The sequence below is a fragment of the Papilio polytes genome, unplaced genomic scaffold (assembly GCF_000836215.1).
Source record: "Papilio polytes unplaced genomic scaffold, Ppol_1.0 DF821400.1, whole genome shotgun sequence".
Classification (NCBI taxonomy): Eukaryota; Metazoa; Arthropoda; class Insecta; order Lepidoptera; family Papilionidae; genus Papilio; species Papilio polytes.
In genome coordinates this window covers 5,882,566-5,902,312 of record NW_013527804.1, presented here as the reverse complement: position 1 = coordinate 5,902,312, position 19,747 = coordinate 5,882,566, and the positions used below count along the sequence as shown (strand labels likewise).

Below are 19,747 nucleotides of genomic sequence, written 5' to 3'. Positions count from 1 at the left end.
AATATATATTGTCTTTGATTTTACCACTTTTAAACAATGCAATATACAGCATTGTCCTGATTAAGAAGAAAGAAGGTACAGAAAAGTTGGTCAGAGGTGAGAATCATCAACGTGCCCTTGTCCCTACGGAGTCAGCACAAATCTGAATTCACTTCCTTCTTAAGAATATCAACTTTCACACAATACTTCGATCTTCAAAGAAATTTCAACAAGGTATTCAGCCAAATTTCAACAACATCCATCCATCTAAACTTTCTCAACTATGATAAAGAGGAAAGATTTGTATTTTTGGATTTCTGTACATGTTGAAATAACCCAAAAACTATTCGAACGATTTCAAATATTATCATGTTAAAAAGCTATGTTATCACTGAGTATTATTACAATTTTATGATTTTTAATTTCTCGCGGACGAAGTCGCGAGCAACAACTAATTTATAATATTAGTAAGAATCTTAAGATTGATGAAATAAAATACAAATATTGGTTATAATGTGTAATCATCGTTTCCTCTTTCCCCCGCGCGCGTGTTTGTGTCCCCGCATGCGGCGGCGCACGCCCGCAGCCTCCTCCGTGTCGTCGTCCGACTCCGCGCCGCGCTTCTTGCCCTTCTGACTCTTCTTGTCTTCTAATTCCTTCATTTCCTGCGTACATATATCATTAATTTAAATTCAATATTTATTGATAATGCCAACTGCAGAGAAAAAAAATCGCTCCTCTTTATATAAAAAAAAGATTTTTTCGGAAATCTACAGAACCCACTTAACAGAACTATTATTTAAAAAAAAATAGAGCATTTTGATTTATAGCAATATTATCCAGAGGAAAGATTTTTACTGCATGCATTGAAATAACTCAAAAACTACTGGGCCGATTTCAAAAACTCTCACCATTATAAAGCTTACGTTATTTATGAGTAACATTGGGTATGTTTTTTTATTTCATCTTTAATTTGCGGACGAAGTCGCAAGCAACGACGAGTCTATTATAATATTATAAAGACAAAAGTTAAGATGGATTGATATTTGTTAAAGTTTGTAGCCTAAACTGCTAAACGGATCTGAATGAAATTTGGCATAGATGTTGAGGATTCTCTAGAAGAACAGATAGGCTACTTTTTTATTATTATGCTACGCGAATGGAGTCGCGGGCGAAAGCTAGTACACAATAAAACCACGAAGTTATCAGTGTGCTTACAATCTTGGTGAGGCGCTGCGCCTCCGCGACCCTCTCCTGCAGCAGCAGCACCTCGCTCTCCTCGCTGGGGTACAGCGGCAGCTGCTTGCCGATCAGCTGCTCGATGCGCTGGTACAGCTCCACGTCGTACTGACAACAAATAAACAAAACATTTGAGTGCCCTGACATTTGTATTAAAATAATAACTATTCTTCTGCGGCTTCCTCATGAAAGAAAATACATTTAATTGTGCAATAAATATAAACAAGAGAGTAGACCACTGACCTCTATATAATAGCTATACCAAGTATTTTTCGTCTATTAGATTTTCGCCATTTTGGCGAAGATGGATAGTGAAGGACTTAATAGGGTTTATTTCAGAAATTGGTGAAAGATTTAAAAAAAGGCACTTTTGTTTGTCAAATATCGTTACTAAATAACATTTTGGTAAAAAAAGTCTATATAGGTATGTTTTTACAGTAATAAAGTATACAAAAAAATTTTAATCCAATTTGGCATCATATGAATTAAATAGTGAGTTTAAGAAGCAACGTAAAATTTGATTCCGAATAATCCTATCCATTTATACAGATCTGTGCAGCACCTGTGAGACGAAGGTGATAGCCTTGCCGGCTCTCCCTGCCCGTGCTGTGCGTCCCACGCGGTGGATGTAGTCCTTGCTGTGCAGCGGGATGTCCAAATTCACAACCACATCTACATGCGGGATGTCCAGACCTCTGCAACATTCAAAATGTAAGTTGCATTACTATTGCTAGCTAACACTATGGACAGGAGTTCATCAAATGCTTTAAAATATAGGGGACAATGAAGAGAGAAATTGAACAGTGGTAGTGCCCACTTTAACATCTTCGCATTGCAGGGCCAGCTCGCCCCCAGCAATACTACGACCACACAGAAAACAGGCGTGAAGTAGAAGCAATTCTACGTTTTGTCTGATGAGTGTGGTGCCGGAGGCCTAATTTTAGTCCCTTTCCTTTTCCACCCTTTGCTTAAGAGGAAATTTGACGGTGGAGGAAACGCATAAGAAGGGGAAATATCCCTTTTTATGTACGTCTCGGATGTCTATGAGCAGCGGTCGCTTTCCATATCGGTGGATTCAGGTGGCCACTTGCTCGTTTGTCACATTATATTATAAAAAAAAAGAGAATCAGCGGGGTTCACTTAAAAGATTGACACCAGCTTCCTTCGACAAAATAACATTTGATTTTACATATTGCTGACAAAGAAATATAAAATATCTGGAACTGTCAATGACTTTCCTATATTATTAAGCCATATCGCTGATCGAAGTCACACTAAGGGGGGCTGAACGCCTTGGTTACAGTGGCAATTTGTCAAAGAGGTTAAAGACTGACGCAAAATAAACTAACCTGGAAGCAACATCAGTACAAATAAGCACCGATCGTGCTTTAGTTTTAAACTTGTTGAGTGCGGCGAGGCGGCGCTGCTGCGACATCTGTCCGTGCAGCGGCACCGCGGCCACGCCCAGCGCGCGCAGCAGCAGCGCCGCGCGCAGAGCGCCCGCACACGTCGACACAAACACTATGAACGAGTTGCCCGACAGCTCGTTGATTATGTGCACCAGGTATACGTCCTACATATAAACACATTATTTCAAAAACCAACTGAATCTTACTAATATTATAAATGCGAAAGTTTAGATGGATGGATGTTTGAGTTTGTAGCCTATATGGCCTACCAGATCTCGAATGAAATTTGGCATTAATGTAGTGGATAATCTAGAAGACATCGGCTACTCACTTTTTTTTTAAAATTCCACGCGGACGGTGTCGTGAGCGAAAGCTTCGTTTTTTTATAACATGAACTGGCACACGTGCAAGTGGCTACCTGAATCCATCGAAATGGAAAGTGACCGCTGCCCATAAACATCCGCAATTGCAGATGCGTTGCCTACCCTTAACTGACGGAGGAGGAGACGCACATAAAGAGGATATTTCCCCTTCCTATGCGTCTCCTCCACCGTCAAATCCAAATAAGTATAGACTTAGTATTAGTATAGACTAATACTAATACTAACTATATAATAAAGAGAATAGATATTTATGTATGTATTGAAATAATTCACAAATTAATAGGCCAATTTCAAAATTTCTTTCACCGTAATAAAGCTACATTATCAGTGAGTAACATTGGCTTCATTTTTTAATTCCACGCGGACAAAGTCGCAAGCAACAGCTAGTATATTAATATACTCGAAAACGTGGAAAACAACATTAGTCAAGTACATAAAAATTAAACTAAACTGAACAAATAACACATTACATAAAATTATAAACAGATGGATAACTATGACAAATTGTAAAAATCAATAGACAAACCTTATATTTCAAAGGTATAAAAAGGTAGTATTGCTGCAATTTGTCCACAGTCTGGTATTTAGTTGACACCTCCACCTTCACAGGGTCCCGGAGAGAAGCTCTTTGTAGCTTCTGTACTTTCTTGGTCATCGTAGCTGAGAACAGGTATGTCCTTCTCTCACGAGGAATTACACGCAAAATCTTGTCTACTTCCACTTCAAAATCCATATTTAATATACGATCTGCTTCATCCATAACCTGCAATTTTACATCATTATTATAATAAACACTAGCTTTTGCACGCGACTTCGTATGCTCTAAATTAAAAAATCTAGGAATAAATTTAGTCTGTCTTACTTAGAGATATTGTAGCTTTTCAATGGTAAAAGTTTTTGGAACCAACCTAGTAGTTATTGAGTTTACTTCATACAAAAACACAAATCTTTTCCTGTGATATAAAAATATGAGTTTTAAGGCACACAATTTATTACTGATGCAACACAGATGCGATGCAATCATAGCATTCTTTCAACAACAAAAAATTGTTAATTCTTTGACATAAATGTACATACATATTTTGACATCTGACAAAAAAAAAAAATTCTAACAATCAGATCTAAAACTTACCAAAAACTTAAGTGCCTTTAAATTAAATCCTTTAGTGTTCTCTAAATGGTCAACCAGACGTCCCGGGGTGGCTATGATGATGTGCGGCTTCTTAGAGAGCATCAGAGCCTGCGCTACCATATCCATACCTCCCACAATCACTGCACATTTCACACCAATACTTGCTCCTAGAAATTTTTATTATTAATGCAAATGTATACTTCCGATTGTCTTTTGTCAGTAACAGCTAGTATCTCTAGCTGTATTAAGGTATTTCTAAGGCAATTGCTAACAATTGGCTGCAAATGTGATAATTTTGAGTATAAAGTTAAATAGACATTTTCTTAAATCTTAAATCACCACACAAGCATCATAGAAGATAATTTTATAAGTGTATAATGTCATGTACTGTGCTGTGTGCAAACTAAAAAACTTTGTGTTGCCACAATACTTAAAAGGGCCAATTCTAGCAACATTGTAATACAGTCTTACCAAGTGCTTCAAATTGTTCAGATATTTGGAATGCCAACTCTCTTGTAGGTGTCAGAATTAATGCAAAATATCTCTGAGGGTTTTCCAATAATGCTTGTAATATTGGTAATGCAAAAGCACCCGTTTTACCAGACCCTGTCTCTGCGAGACCAATTATATCTTTGCCTTCTAATGCAACAGGTATCGCCTCTTTTTGGATCTTTGATGGGTTTTTCCATTTCAATTCTCCACAAGCCTCGCATAGCACATCAACAACGCCCTGAAATATATTATCAAGAAATAAATACCAACACAAACATATTTTAAATTAAAATGTAACATATTTAAAATAGAACATTTCTTAAAAACTGTTTAATCTGTGTTGCCTTTAGGATACTCGAAATCACCAAAAACAATGATCCTTACCAGATCTTTAAACGTTACAGTTTCTTCTTTCTCATCTTTGTTTTCACTTGTAACATCATCCGCTTGTTCTTCCGTTTCTTCTGTTGAATGTTCACTAGCGTTATCACTATTTTCACTGTCTTCGGTCATTTTTAATTTATTAATTGAGAAATAAAACTACAATATCACACGTGCGAATGGCATAATCGTGACAAATGACATTGACAGAAAAAGAAGTTGCCACAAAAGTTAAAAAAAAATTAATATTCTATATTGGCAACTATTGAAAACATTTTATTGAAATTGTTAATTATTAATAAAGATTATTGATCTAAAAAAATTAATCAGTTAAAGTTAGTTTTAAATCTATAAGCTAAGAAACTTGCATTTCTAAAAAAATGGTTTTTGACATCTCACATTAGTTGGCTGTCTGTCTTAATCCTACTTTTGCTTTTTTGTTTAGAAAAAGTGATTCCAAAACAAATCAAATTAGTTGAGGTTATATTTTTCGTTACCTAGTTTAATACAAAAGGAATAAATAAAAGTACTTTTAACACCTAAAAACATGGCTAAGCATCATCCAGATCTTATTTTCTGTAGGAAGCAACCTGGTGTCGGTAAGTTCAATGATACAAATAACCAGTTGTATGTATTTGTTGCATCTTGTAATTTTACTTTTTATTTACCCAGCTATCGGTCGTTTATGTGAAAAATGCGACGGAAAATGTGTTATCTGCGATTCATATGTGCGTCCTTGCACACTTGTTCGTATTTGTGACGAATGCAACTACGGCTCGTATCAGGGGCGGTGTGTTATTTGCGGAGGTCCCGGCGTCTCCGACGCGTACTACTGCAAAGAGTGCACTATACAAGAAAAAGATGTACGTATTTTAATTTTAATATTCCCAGAAATCCAAATATATGCTTCTCTCCCTATGGTGCTATACATATTCAAAAATAACTGTCGAGGTTGAAAATTTATTTTAACATAGAACTTTTTGTTTATTTCTCAAGCATATTTATTAACTTGATAATCTATTTTCAGAGGGATGGCTGTCCAAAGATTGTAAACTTAGGCAGTTCAAAGACTGATCTGTTTTATGAAAGAAAAAAATATGGTTTCAGGAAACATTAGCAGGCATCTGCTCTGAAAGATACAGTGAATTGAGAAATGTGACTGTGATGTGTTCAGATAAATGGTCTTTTATTTATAAGAATTTTTGACAACTGTTAAACTAATGGAAAGTTCTGCATTTTTGTTTTTCAAGTAATTTAGCCTAATTTAGGTTTCCGATTTGTTTGTTTAAAAAAAAAATAACTTTACATGTCAACCACAAGTGTAACACTATCCCTGTAAATAATTGATTCTTAGTTTTAAGGCACTAATAAAGTGAAAATTATTTCTGAAACATTGTTTATTTTTATACAAAATGTGGAATTTTTAATGAATAAAACAAGGAAACATTACTATATCTTTATTGACAATAAAATTCAAAGATCTACAACACACTTCAATCTAATAAAGCCACCTCACAAATTTAAAAAAAAAAAATATTCTTTACATCTATATACAATATGTGTTGCCAGGGATTTATTCTGCATTCTTTGTATATTTCCTTTTAGTATAGTATGCCATTCCAAAAAAAATAACCCCTAAAAATATTACAATGCATGTTATAAAAAAAATTACTAATAAACACATTTATTTACTTACATAATAATAATAGTTTGACCATGATGTACAGATTTTTCGTACAATCTTATTACTAAGCTATTGTAATTTAGGAACTATAATTTATATTCGTTATATTTTGACAACAAATGACATCTTATAGGTTATGTTTTTTTTCTTTTTGTTTTTGTAACCTTTTTGATGTCAGTACAAAAATGAATGATCTGTATAAATGGATAGGTCTTTAATTGGAAATGACAGCTTCTACTTATTACTAATATTATAAATACGTAAGTTTAGATGGATGGATGAATTGATGTTTGTTAGAGTTCGTAGCCGGAAAGGCTGAACGGATTTCGATGAAATTTGGTACAGATGTAGAAGATAGTCTGGATGAACACATACGCTACTTACTTTTGTATTTTTAATTCCACGCGGGCGGAGTCGCGGGCGAAAGCTAGTGCAATCATAAATGGATCTTTGGTTTACAGTTCAATCCGACCAAATCAGACATATAAATAAATTAAAATAAAGTCAGTTTAAATCGATCATGATTGTTAAGTTTTAAAATTTTCTCTATTAGTACTATTTGCTGATGAAACAGAGGTGTTAGTCCAAACATCAGGTTCCTTAGTACTGGCTTCAGAGTATGTAGGTCGTGCTGGTATGATGGGAGAACGAATACAAACGCTGAAAAAAAAAATAGTAAGACTTCCTTAATTTTACCTGCAGTCTTTATCTTGTTTCTTCAAGATAATATATGAAGTGTTTATATTTATTACTTTATCGTAGTTGGAAAACTAACTACGGAATTATTTTTGAAAGTATTTCCAATAAAATAAATTAATTTATGTAAAATCTAACATATAGAGTGCACATGCATAAATTGAATAAAGATAATGCATTTAATTGCAAGCTTTTAAAAATACTAAGCATATGCCATGCCATTATAAGATCATGTGTTGAATTTGCCATCAGAATTAAAAATGTATTTGCTTTAGTGCTAGTATTAAATATTATACGTTTACAGTAAAATGTATTTAATTTTATTTGATTCTGCAAAAACATAAAGTTAACAATATTTTTAATAGATTTTTTATATTAAAATAGTTCATGCGTGCTGTCGTGTCGGAATATTTTTTACTTCTGATCCTCCACTGACCTGCTGTACAATCCCATTAAATAATTACCTATAAAATATTTGAATTATTTACTTTTTAATTATACATGTATACGAAATCATTCGTTTTAATCCAGAAAAACCAAAAGGTTTAAGAACCTAAAGAAAAAGATGAAAAGAATCTATTTAATATTTAAATAAATAAATAATAAACATTTTTTGTAAAATCTTACGTTAAACAATTTTATATGTACAGTCGTGGAACTCCGCGGTGTTACACTTTCAGAAATATTGCCGTCTTTAAGCGAGATGAACTCCGCCTCTTGCAATAACCAATTAGGTAGAAGCGATTTTCGCTACTATAAAATAGTAATAAAATAACAATTGACTGTAACACTAATCGCTTTCCGTATAGATATCTTTAAAAGATGCGTTCTATTGGTTATTGTGCCGCGTCATCTCAATAAGTGTAAAAGTTCAAGCGACTTTTTTAGTTAGATTACCGACAAATTCCTTGACAGGTGAAAAGTACATACATGTATAGATCTAAATGGGTTTATGCCATTTTATAAATTTACAAGTATTAAGTTCGACTATGGTTGGCTACAAACAAAGAGGAAATCCGAGGAACTAATAAATGCATTGTGCGAAAGAGGATCTGCTTAAGAAGGGAGTGGATTCAGATATGACGGCTGATAGAGATGTATGGAAGAGCAGCACATACTTTGCCGACCCTCTTAGGAACAAGGGTAAATTGATAAGAGAAGTAATGTAACTCACGAGTTGACATCCTCTAGTTTCTTGAGCAGGCGCTCATTCTCCCTGGTGACGAGTTCGTGGTCTCTGAGCAGCAGGTCTCGTGCGGCGAACAGGTCGCGGTTCTCTCGGCGCAGCGCGGCGCTCTCCGCCATGTGCAGCTGCACCAGCCGCACCAGCTCCGCCGCGCCCAGCTGCTGCAGCTGGTTGCTCTCCATCCGCGGAGACAAATCTCTCTCACCTGCTGAAATATTGCCTTTTGGTGTGGAAATTAACTAGCTTTGGCCCGTGGTGTTGCACGTATTGTATTGAAAAGAAAATAGCAGCCGTTCGATCATTTTATACTATTATTAATTGTTCCTAACCAAAAATAATAATTAAATTTAGCCGATGTTATTCGCAGATAAATAACCTTTCTAATGGTAAAAGAGTTTTTAAAATCGGCCCGGTAGTTTTTACTTAATACATACAAAAAAAACATACAGACGAATTGAGTACCTCCTTCTTTTGGGAAGTCGGTCAAATACAAATCTTTCCTCTTTATAATATTAGTTTAGATAAGATTACCTAAGGGGTCGATGCTATAGTCGATGTGGACGTGTAGCGCTGTCCGAAGATGTTGGTTCTCAGCTTGCAGCAGCTCCACTTCTCTTTTCAGACTTAGAATTAAAGCATCTCTTGCGTCCTAAGAATTTATAAACACTTATGCTACTAAGATTTTCACGTACTATAACGAATTTTGTCGATGGTATTTTTATACCAAGTGATAAAATTAGAAGGCGGAGTTAGTAAAGTCATACAAATAAATAAAAAAATCAACGTACAATTTTGACGATAGGTTTAGATTTGATCTTCTTAGCTCTGGCGGCGTAGCGCAGTGTGTTGATGGACTCGCTGAGGTTGGCCTGCGTCGGCGCAATGCACGCTATCTGTTACAATGATAAACTATAATTTCTACACCTAGAGTTACTTAAACTATCACTTAGGTTTCTTATATTAAATCAACACTAAGCTACGCTGTTAAGTAACATAATATACGTTACATTATGAATATCTTACCATTAACGTGACCCCATTCCCCGCCAAGCTGTCTGCCAGCAGTTTGGTGAGTTTGCTGTCCCGGTATGGTATGTGACCTCTCTTTTTGCCATCACTTAATTGTGCTATACAATATCCTGTTGAAGGATTTTGGATTTTACTCGACTTATCAATAAGAACTTTATTTTTTACGCCTTTATGTCTGCAACTGCAACTATCTGTTCTAAGAGCGAATTGGTCTAACAGTCTTCATTCATTATTTATTTAAAGAATAAAATCTCTAATCGAAGATAGAAAAAAGACCGAAGAAAATAATGATGGATGTAAAAAGGGAGTGAATTCAAATTTAACGGCTGATAGAGATGTGTTAAAGTGTAGTACATACTAAGCCAAAGAAGATAAGGTGTCTCGATGATGCTTACCTAATACCATGAGACTTCTGTTAATATTATTAGCTTCTTCCAGTGTTTTGCCGGTGGAGTGCGTGCGCTTGGTCATCTCGCTGCCGGCGAGGTCCACGAAGTTGATCTTGCCGTGCGTGGAGCACGTGACGTCACGCTCGCTGCGCACGTCGCGCCGCACGCGCACGCTCAGCAACGTGTGCGAGCGGGACGAATGCGCGTTCATCGAATGCGAGCCCACCGCGCGGTTGCGGGTACCTACACAAATATACTAGCTATCGCCTGCGGTTCCGTCCGCATGGAATTAAAAACAAATGAAAGTGGTGTCTTCTTCCATACTATCCTCTACATCTATGCTAAAAATAGAGATCCGTTCAGCAGTTTTGGCTGCAAATTCTAACATACATTCATAAAAACTTTCGCATTTATAATATTAGTAAGATTAATTAATTAAATGTAAAGATAGAAATAAACTAACTAAGCTGAAGACGCTTGTTTCTTGCGGTGGATGGACCTAGGCTTGCTTTAGTAAAAATCTTTCTTTGGTCTACTTTGAGCTATGTTTCTGGTCATAATAACAGACATAATCCTAAATTACAGTTCGGAAGATGACAATTCTGGACAATATTCGAAGCTAAGTGAATACAATGTTTATTTCTTTGAATCTACCTTCTTCCAGAACAGCGAATAGGTCATCCAACTCCTCGCAGTCAACGGTGAAAAGATTTTCGACATAAAAGCTACGACTTTCCTTCGACCAACGTACTTGTAGTGGTTTCTTAGCTGTGCCAGGGTTTAGTAGGTCTATAACCTGCAAATATGGTCTTTCGTTTACCTCGTCAGATCTTTTGTAAAAAAATGCTTAATAGTGCAGACCCATCAAGAAAAACAAATTACCTTTTCATTGTATATCTCTAAAAAGGAAGCCTTCAATACGAAGTGACAATCAGGTCGGTCTCGTATTAATTGGAAGAGGTATACAAAAGATCGTACGACTAGCCCGTGCTCTTGAGAGAATGGACTGGCTCCCCTCTCTACCTGCAGAAAATAGCAATGGTTAATTCGCACTAGTGACTTTGTACCGTATAATTATTTTAAACATTAAAAAATAATGCTAGATATAGCCTATATTACTCCTGGATAATGTAGCTTTCTGATGGTAGAAGAATTTTTGAATTAAGTCTGATAGTTGTTGAGTTTATTAGTTACATAAGCGACTTTTATTTCTTTTTTTATTAGTGTAGATGTAGAAAACAGTGGAAAACTTAGATTCTCTTTTTCTTGTATTTTAATGTGTTACTTTTTTTAAACTTTAATGACGTATTCTCGTTGATTATGTTAAAATAAAATTAACATAATTTGTTATTTTAATTAAATGTTCATACACATAGATACCTACTCCTAATAGATATTTATTCAAATTAACTACTACTTTTTATATTGAAGGTCATTATGATTTTTCAAATCAATATAAAACGACTCAAATACAAATCGTATACAAAAAGCATTGTTAATGTGCCAATAGGCTATCGGAGGTGAGGAAATCGATCGATGGAAGCGCCACGAAGCCGCATCTATTGTCCGAGCTTTGGCGTGTGTGAACTCTAAGGAAATTTAGAACTAGCTTTTGCTCGCGACTTCGCCCGCGTGTAATTAAAAGAAAAGTATAGCCTATGTAACTCACACATAAATTACCTTTCTAATGGGGAACTTTTAAAATAGGCTCAGTAGTTTTTGAGTTATTTCAATACATACAAAAATACAAATTTTTCCTCTTTATAATACTAGTGTAGGTATGTGTAGCTTTACTCTGTATGTCTGCCTATTAGTTAGGCGGAAAACAGACAAATGTCTTCCCCAAAATTAGTATCTATAAAGTTAGAGGTTTACTTTACGTACTAGGGAATTTCAGTATGTACAGCCCATTGTTACTTATTCCCCTGTAAAAACAAGACAACATTCCTGCAAGATAATTTGTTAGATGTGGCTGTAAATTAATTACTGCCCTAATGTAATACAGTTTTATGCTAGTACTGAGGGTAGCTCAACAATTTGCTAATAAGCTAACTAGCCTACAGATTTGCTTTCATACTTACTTATGTATTATACTTTACTATTTGTGTTCATTTTAGTTTCTGTTTATTGTGTAAAAAAATGTAAACTAGGTAAGTTTGTGGAATGATTTTTAAAAATAAATATTATTTCATTTTTCAAATGCATAAATAAATTATCTTTCTTTATTACTTTGTCTTTTTTAAAAACAAAGTTTAAGTAAGACTATTTACATATAAATAGACAAATAGTAGACCTATCATTACGTAGTCGTAAATAAATCGATTGAAAAACAAAGGTTAGATGTTTGATAAGTAAACGTTACAAAATGTAATTACAACTTTACCGTTCATAGGTGTTGAATGCTTAAAAACTGTAGGGTTCTAATTCATAACTCGAGATAGTTACTAAAGTAACTAAAGTCGATGTAAAGCAAGACTCAATTGATAAGTGTAATTCTGGGTAAGAACAACAAGAAGTTAGGAAAAGACAATCTCTCCGTAAGCGGAACACCGCAAATTGCCGCGACTGTACTTGACAATGTATCTGAGTGTATAATTGCAGTGATACTGGTATTGTCATCTCTCACATTATCTTTGAACAAGAAAAAGACAAATATATACCAATCGATATATCACAGTAGTCGAAACGTTACCAGTCCAGGGGGTCCAGTAAGTGTATGCGTTTTTCCACTTCCCGTCTGTCCGTAGCAAAAAGCCGTGCAGGAGAATCCTTCCACAGCCATTTCTAGTAACCTCTTCACGCCAGAATATTCCAGAACATCTTCCTGAAATGAATATTACATGTCAATTGGAGGAAGGTTTTCTAAAAAAACTTTCAAGTTCGTACGAGTATCTTACCTGAGAAGCTGCGGGTTCAAATACCACGTTATAGGAGAAGATTTTATGTTTCTGGCCGGGCGCGAAGCCGGGACAGATCACTTGTCCTTTTCCTGGGAACTCGAGCACTTCACGTTCGCCGCGATTACGCTCTTGGTCGTTTATTGGTCTCACCCTAAATAAAAACATGACATGAATCTCGAAGACTCGGAAGATGATAATCTGTACTATAAACACAAACTTCTTTGTTGCCTAAGATGTCAGCAATTACAGCATATTTTTGAATATTTTTTTTAATAAAAAGCCCTACACTTGCGTCACGCTTTAGGCTATATATTTTCACGCCAGTAAACTTAGGAGGTAAATATTTTGGATAAAAACCCAAATGTGGGAAAGAGGCCTTAAGTTGTTGCCAACATCAAGAAGCAAGATTGCCAAGGTTTTGTCATGTCATGTCATTTTGACATTTGCAATTAAGAATTTGACAAATGTAAACAATAAAATAAAATTTTCATAATTTCATGCGGATGAAACTGCACGAGAACAGCTAGTATACCAGGATATTTAGAATTGCAGCTGTATTCCAAATAAGATTAGATTAAAAAGAAATACAATGTCAATGACATTGTTTATGGAATAATCAATTTATGGTAATTGCATACAATTTATTATGCGGGTTTTTTTAATACCCATTTGACAACACAATGCCTCAATTCACTTTTATAAGTAAAAATAATATTGCCACAGTCTTGAAAATGTTGTTTACCTAACGACAACATTAATATTGTCTTCGTCGGAGTTGAGCGTGGTGGTGGAGCCGCGTGTGCTGCGGTCAACGCTGCCGGCCCGGCTGCTGCCGCTAAATAACAAACATTCATTTAGGCATTAAAGATAACTCTTTAGTCACCTAACAGTGATAAAGTCTGCTGACCAAAGTCAATGAATCTGCATATACGGATTTATATGGACGGTCGCTATTAGTGAATCCCAGTGGTCGTTTGCTCGTTTGTCCCTAAAAACAGGAGCAAACCTTTGACTAAAATCACAACGAGTGCGATTGTCGATTGTCGTTTGTTTCACAGCCAATTCAAATGTGTAGTTACAACTAAAAGTCAAGTAGTGTTCACACCATCAGATAAGCTTATAGGAATCAAAGCGAGAATAAACAGAAGTGCGATAGTTAGTTTAGTTTAAAGTGTGCGCGTGCTCATCTATACGTCTATACTCTATACTATTATAATAAAGCGTAAACACACACTTCTTTGTTGCCTAAGATGTCAGCAATTAAAGCATATTTTTGAATAATTAAGCCCTACACTTACGTCATGCTTTAGGCTACATATTTTAACGCCATTAAACATAAGGAGATAATATTTTGAATAAAAACCCTAATGTGGGAAAGAGACCATTAGTTGCTGCCAACATCAAGAAAACAAGATTGTTAAGGTTTGTCATGTCATGTCATTCTGACATTTGCTATTGATAATTTGACAAATGGAAACAATAAAATAAAATTTTCATAATTTTATGCGGCTGAAGTCGCAGGGGAACAGCTAGTATACTATAAAAAAATTCTGGTCTGAATGCTATTTGCTATTTGGAATGACACTACCGTAATTTTCATAATTGTAGTTCTTATTATAAGGATGTACTGCTAAAACAACTGTACAAGCGAAGAGGATATGTTTTGTATGTTTCGGTAGTGAAAATCCATGCTAATAAAGGCAGGTATATAACTACTCGGCGTTAGATGAAGAAGTAGATAAAATTATTTTTCGTGATTTGTAATCCAAGGTCGATAATCTACCTTCTTTAAATGCATTAATATCTTATTAATTGAAGAAGGCTTGTGAACTTGAACATCGGTAGTTAAATCGATAATGCACACGAACGCATTTTCGATGGGTCAGGACATTGTTTGTGAATATGTCACCCGTGGAGGAGGGGCTATCTAGTTGATGCGGCCCTCGCGTGTCACAGACAATCAATACTGCAGATGTATGATGTATATATGCTTTATGGTAATACCTTACGATTACTGACCGATACATTGATCGGTTGCTCCATACAAATGAGCAATTAGGTTTTGATACGAACTCGATCCTTGATCTCTGAATTTGAATTTTCAACTTCTTGTTCAACCATTGAACTTTTTATTTGAGATTAATCACAATTAAATCGATTGACCTTCAGGAACAGCTTTTTAAAAATATACTAAACGTAACAATTTTACGTAATAAATAAAAACTCAATTTCTAAGGGAAAAATGAATCGAAGCTTTCTTTGATTTCTGATTTCAAACACGTATTGTAGTCAATGAAAGGTCCTGTCGGCACCTTTTGGATCAAGGCCCTTCCAAGCGTATATCAATTTGTAGCGTAAACAGTAAACAAGAAAGGAATTTTACTCAAAGTCTATGCCTTTTAAATTACTTAAGGTTTAGTTTACTCTGCAAGAATTGTGTAAATAGGTTACATAATACTAGTAATAATAGAAAATGTTTTAAAGTAACTTTCAAGAGAAAATATAACCTAAAATTGATTACGCTAGTCCTTGACATTTCGCGCCAAATCGTTTTACAAACGCCACATGTTACGTGCTGTCAGCAAGACAAGGGAATCTAATATTTTATTCCACGGCATGTCTGTCTTCTACAAAGACTACCTAAAAAGAACTAAAACTACGAACTACTTGTATCTTTGTAAATATAACAATTAATTAAAAGGCATATTCCAACACTCTTGTTTTTTACAGCTAAATATTGAAACGCATATTTGCATTGTAAGCGCCAATTTGATAGACGTCAAAAGTAGGGAACTTAGGGGTAGCTACATATTTAAATACCGTTTCAGTACACGGCCGTTAATTAATTAAAACTGAAAATAGGACTTCCCAATAAAGAATCAGTTCACGGAAACACTTACGTTTTTAAGTGGCCAAGACACGAACATTCCTGGGGCTCCGAGTAGTGTTAGTCATTAGATACAATGTAACCTTGAACATTTTGACCTTACGGGAAAACCTAATTTATGAATCAGCATTTCTTGTTGATGGTTTTTAACCTATACTATTATAATAAAGCGTTAACACACACTTTGTTACCTAAAATGTCAGCAATTATAACATATTTTTGAATAATTCTTTTTTTATGAAAAGCCCTACTCTTATGTCATGCTTTAGGCTATATATTTTCACGCCATTAAACTTAGGGGGTAAATATTTTGGATAAAAACCAAATGTGGAAAAGAGACCATAAGTTGCTGCCAACATCAAGGAAGAAATATTGCTAAGGTTTGTCATGTCGTCATTTTGATATTTGCTATTGATAATCTAACAAATTTAAACGATAAAATAAAATTTTTATAATTTCGTGCGGATGAAGCCGCACGGGAACAGCTAGTGTGTGATGATTTTACAACGGTTCCCCTTAAAGTTACCACTTCAGTGGAATGTGTGTACCTTACTATACGTTGCGTGATCAATTTAAGGCTTCAATAAGAAAGGCTGTGTAATTCGAGCAGTGAATACACAATTAACGAAACGGTTTTGTTGTTGGCCTATTTTTTAAATAACTATACTTCTTGCTACTTTTAATCATGTATGTGCATTAGGTTTTTATTTGTTTTTTTTTTCGATTTAAATTGAAATCTTATTTTAAATTTAGAACAGTAGGCAATAATAAATGATGATATAGTTTTAAACGTGGAATATAAAAATCATTGCCATATCGCAAAAAACAGAAAAATATAAAACTTATTTCTATAGCAAAATTCGAAATTGTTGTATTAGAGTATAGTCGATTAAAGCAACCTGCCGGCAGGATTTTTAAAATTCTTGGTTGGACTATACCTTCCATTTCTAGACCTGCTCCTCAGGCTGACGTCATCGGGCCAGTTGTGCACCAGCGGCGGCAGACCCCCTGACCCTGGCTGCTCCGTGCTCCGAGCCTTTCGACTCTTGATCTCTTTGCCTAGTGGAAACATTATATTTTTGTAGGCAGGAATTTGCTTTAACTAATCATGTGTGAAGTCAACCAACCCGCACTTGGCCAGCGTGGTTGACTATGGCCTAGTCGCCCCTTATTAGGGTAGGCTCCGAACACCTCGGTGGGGACGTATAGTGAGCTGGTGATGTTGATGATGATGAATCATGGGTTTGAACATTGCTGCAGTATTTAAAAAAAAAAAACCCTTCAATCTGGTAATAATAAAGTAACGGCTTGTGCCGAGGCTTTGAGGGAGCCATCGAGCTTAGTTACTCATAAACGAGGTTTAGGCTAAGCGCCATCTGCGCTCGGCCACCTCAAGCCCGGTGAATCTGTCTGCCTCTTTAGGCAAACAGTGGCCATTCAGTCACAAAAAAATAAGATCGTATTTCTCCGGCAATGCATTTGCGGTTACTATAAGTTTGCGGGTGATCATGGACGTAGGATCAAATAATATTATTCTATCAACTGCTCGTTGGCTTTTTCTTTAAAACTCTTGCGTTTCACCTTTTCGATTAACTATTGACACAGAAATCGACATGTCAACTTAATTCGACGTAATTTGTGTAATTTCATATCATATCGATGTTTGTATAGAAGTAACCTAATTCCACTTTCGACCTTAGACTGATTGTTTACATTTATTCGTTGGGTATTTTTGTATTTATATTCATAACGAAATGTATATATGTAAACCTCTATTATGGGTAATTTACATCAATATAAATTAGATACTTTCTACATATGTCTTCAGTAGTGATATTACTTATATTTTAGGTTAGAAGAAAATTTAAAAACCAAATAATATATAACCGCAAAAAGTGTGATAAAAATAACTTTATTTTAATAGTTTCTATATCCTAATCCATGAAGTCATAACTTCAGAAATGTTTTTTTTTGTATCTCTTTAAATCTTACCACATCGTGTCGTAGCCACCAAAGTTTCAGCCGATTTAGAAATGTGCCTGGACAACGCAGATGGCGGCGCTCTGAGTGGCGTCACCAGCCGCTTGTATACCTTCTCACGGTTCAGAGGTTGGAACATTTGTAGATCTTTTAACGACATTATTTAATCTATGGAACATTTTTATCTTTTCCCGCTTTTATTTCACATTTTCATGGCGCTCTTGTTAAGTTTTAATCAATAGAAATGAGTCGTAAATGCGGGCTGTTTTTTTTTATACAAAATGTAAAATATTGTACTTTACAGATAATTGTATTTTTATTATTAAGATTTAATAATTATTATAATAAAGAAGGTTTTCTATATTCGGATTTTTTTAATTTACTTCTCTTTATGACACGAGAAAGCGCGGGAAATGAAACAAAATGGCAGCCAGTACGACTGACAATTACGAGCGCGGGAAGCGGACTAAATTGCTTTGGTCGTGACACCTGGGAAAGTAATTTAAGGTTTCACTACGACATAATTTGATATAACGCACTGATTTGTGTATGCATATTTAGTTTTTTAAGTAAATTAAAATCCTGCATTTGATCTATGATTTTGTTATATTATAATTTAGAGGTAAACTATAGACTAATTAAAGACTTTTTTGTTACGTCTATGGACGTAGTTTTTGGTAATAAGTCTGGTTTTAAGCCTTTTAGTAAAAGAGACTATATAGTATTCGATATGTAAAAGAAAAAAAGACAGATTACTGCTTCTTGTTACTTATTAATGCCATGGTTTTCACAAGTCTCAATAATTGTTGTAAAATCAATAAACCGATATTTCGTTGTAAAATATTCACTATTGAAAGACCGTTTTCTATACTTCTTTTGTTATAGCATAGGGAAGTTCCGCAGTTTTCGCAGAAAAACAGAATATAACTAGTTATATTTAGAATTGATATAAAATTGTGTTTATTTAATTTTATTGATAAAATTAAAACTAGGATTTAGAAATACATATTTTGAAAATGTTTACGATAAAAATATACGCTTCGGTGGTTTGTGTATGGAAAAAAGGTTACAAAGACTTTTGCAATTAAAAACATTGTTTTAGCTGTCGACGCCATGGAAATTAAAATTTTGCAGCCAGATTTCCTTAATTACTTATAGTTTTATAAGATTTTAGATTTGCATGCACTTAAACAAAAACATAGTGTTAAATTAATTAATTTTATAGAAGGGGCAATCAAAGTTAAAGGGTTTGAGGTTATTGACTCTTCGAGGGTTAAGTATTCAGGTGTATGTGTAGTGTATGACACCTTCGTTTTCTTGCCCTTACTGTCATAGTTTGAGTACTTATGTTTTTGTCTATACTAATATTATAAAGAGGAAAAATTTGTATTTTTGAATTATTAGCAAACTAGCTGACGCTTGCAATTCCGTCCGCACGTTTTAAAAAAACAAAACCTATGTATTCTTTCAGAGTTCATCAATCCAACTAGCGCGTTTTTAATTTTTTTTTTATCACATAAGGTGGCACAAGCAAGCGGCCACTAGAATCCGCCAAAATGACGAAGCGACCGCTGCCCATAGACATCCGCAATAGCAGATGCGTTTGCCTACCCTTATCCGACAGACGAGGAGGCGCACATATAAGGATATTTCCCCTTCCTATGTATCTCCTTCTACGTCAAATCCACATCTTTCATTATCTCCTTATAAGAAAAGGGTGGTAAAGAGAAAGGGACTTGAATTAGGCCTCCGGCTTTACTCTCATCAGACGAAACACGGAATTGCTTCCATTTTACGCCTGTCTTCTGCGTGGTCGTGGTATTACTGGGGGCGTGCCGGCCCTGCAGTGCTAAGATGTTAAAGCGGGCACTACCACTGTTAATATGATGTAGAATTAGATTTTCAAAAGATTAGATTTTAGTACTTACTTGGGAACCCCCTTCTATAAGTTTTAATTGTCTAGGATTTAATAATAGTACTT

General features: G+C 35.1%; 3 protein-coding genes across 3 annotated transcripts; 1 reads left to right on the top strand and 2 right to left on the bottom strand.

The window, feature by feature from the left end:
- Nucleotides 1-479: 479 nt before the first annotated feature.
- On the bottom strand, nt 480-5,207 carry LOC106108764 (probable ATP-dependent RNA helicase DDX47). The gene is made up of 8 exons (XM_013290026.1): nt 5,019-5,207; nt 4,614-4,872; nt 4,143-4,309; nt 3,537-3,773; nt 2,568-2,791; nt 1,781-1,913; nt 1,198-1,326; nt 480-644 (listed from the first exon to the last, which is right to left on the bottom strand). The coding sequence occupies exons 1-8, from the start codon at nt 5,145-5,147 to the stop codon at nt 501-503; spliced, it is 1,422 nt and encodes a 473-aa protein (XP_013145480.1). The 5' UTR covers nt 5,148-5,207; the 3' UTR covers nt 480-500.
- Nucleotides 5,208-5,457: 250 nt separating this feature from the next.
- LOC106108813 (PHD finger-like domain-containing protein 5A) lies at nt 5,458-6,406 on the top strand. The gene is made up of 3 exons (XM_013290088.1): nt 5,458-5,614; nt 5,688-5,878; nt 6,043-6,406. Exons 1-3 carry the CDS (start codon nt 5,563-5,565, stop codon nt 6,130-6,132), a joined length of 333 nt encoding a protein of 110 aa, XP_013145542.1. The 5' UTR covers nt 5,458-5,562; the 3' UTR covers nt 6,133-6,406.
- A 706-nt stretch (nt 6,407-7,112) lies between these two features.
- On the bottom strand, nt 7,113-17,977 carry LOC106108733 (kinesin-like protein KIF12). The gene is made up of 13 exons (XM_013289993.1): nt 17,779-17,977; nt 16,725-16,845; nt 13,642-13,734; nt 12,897-13,050; nt 12,692-12,823; nt 10,882-11,022; nt 10,654-10,795; nt 10,006-10,242; nt 9,605-9,720; nt 9,370-9,474; nt 9,113-9,230; nt 8,570-8,786; nt 7,113-7,359 (listed from the first exon to the last, which is right to left on the bottom strand). The coding sequence occupies exons 1-13, from the start codon at nt 17,924-17,926 to the stop codon at nt 7,227-7,229; spliced, it is 1,857 nt and encodes a 618-aa protein (XP_013145447.1). The 5' UTR covers nt 17,927-17,977; the 3' UTR covers nt 7,113-7,226.
- Between the last annotated feature and the right edge of the window lie 1,770 nt (nt 17,978-19,747).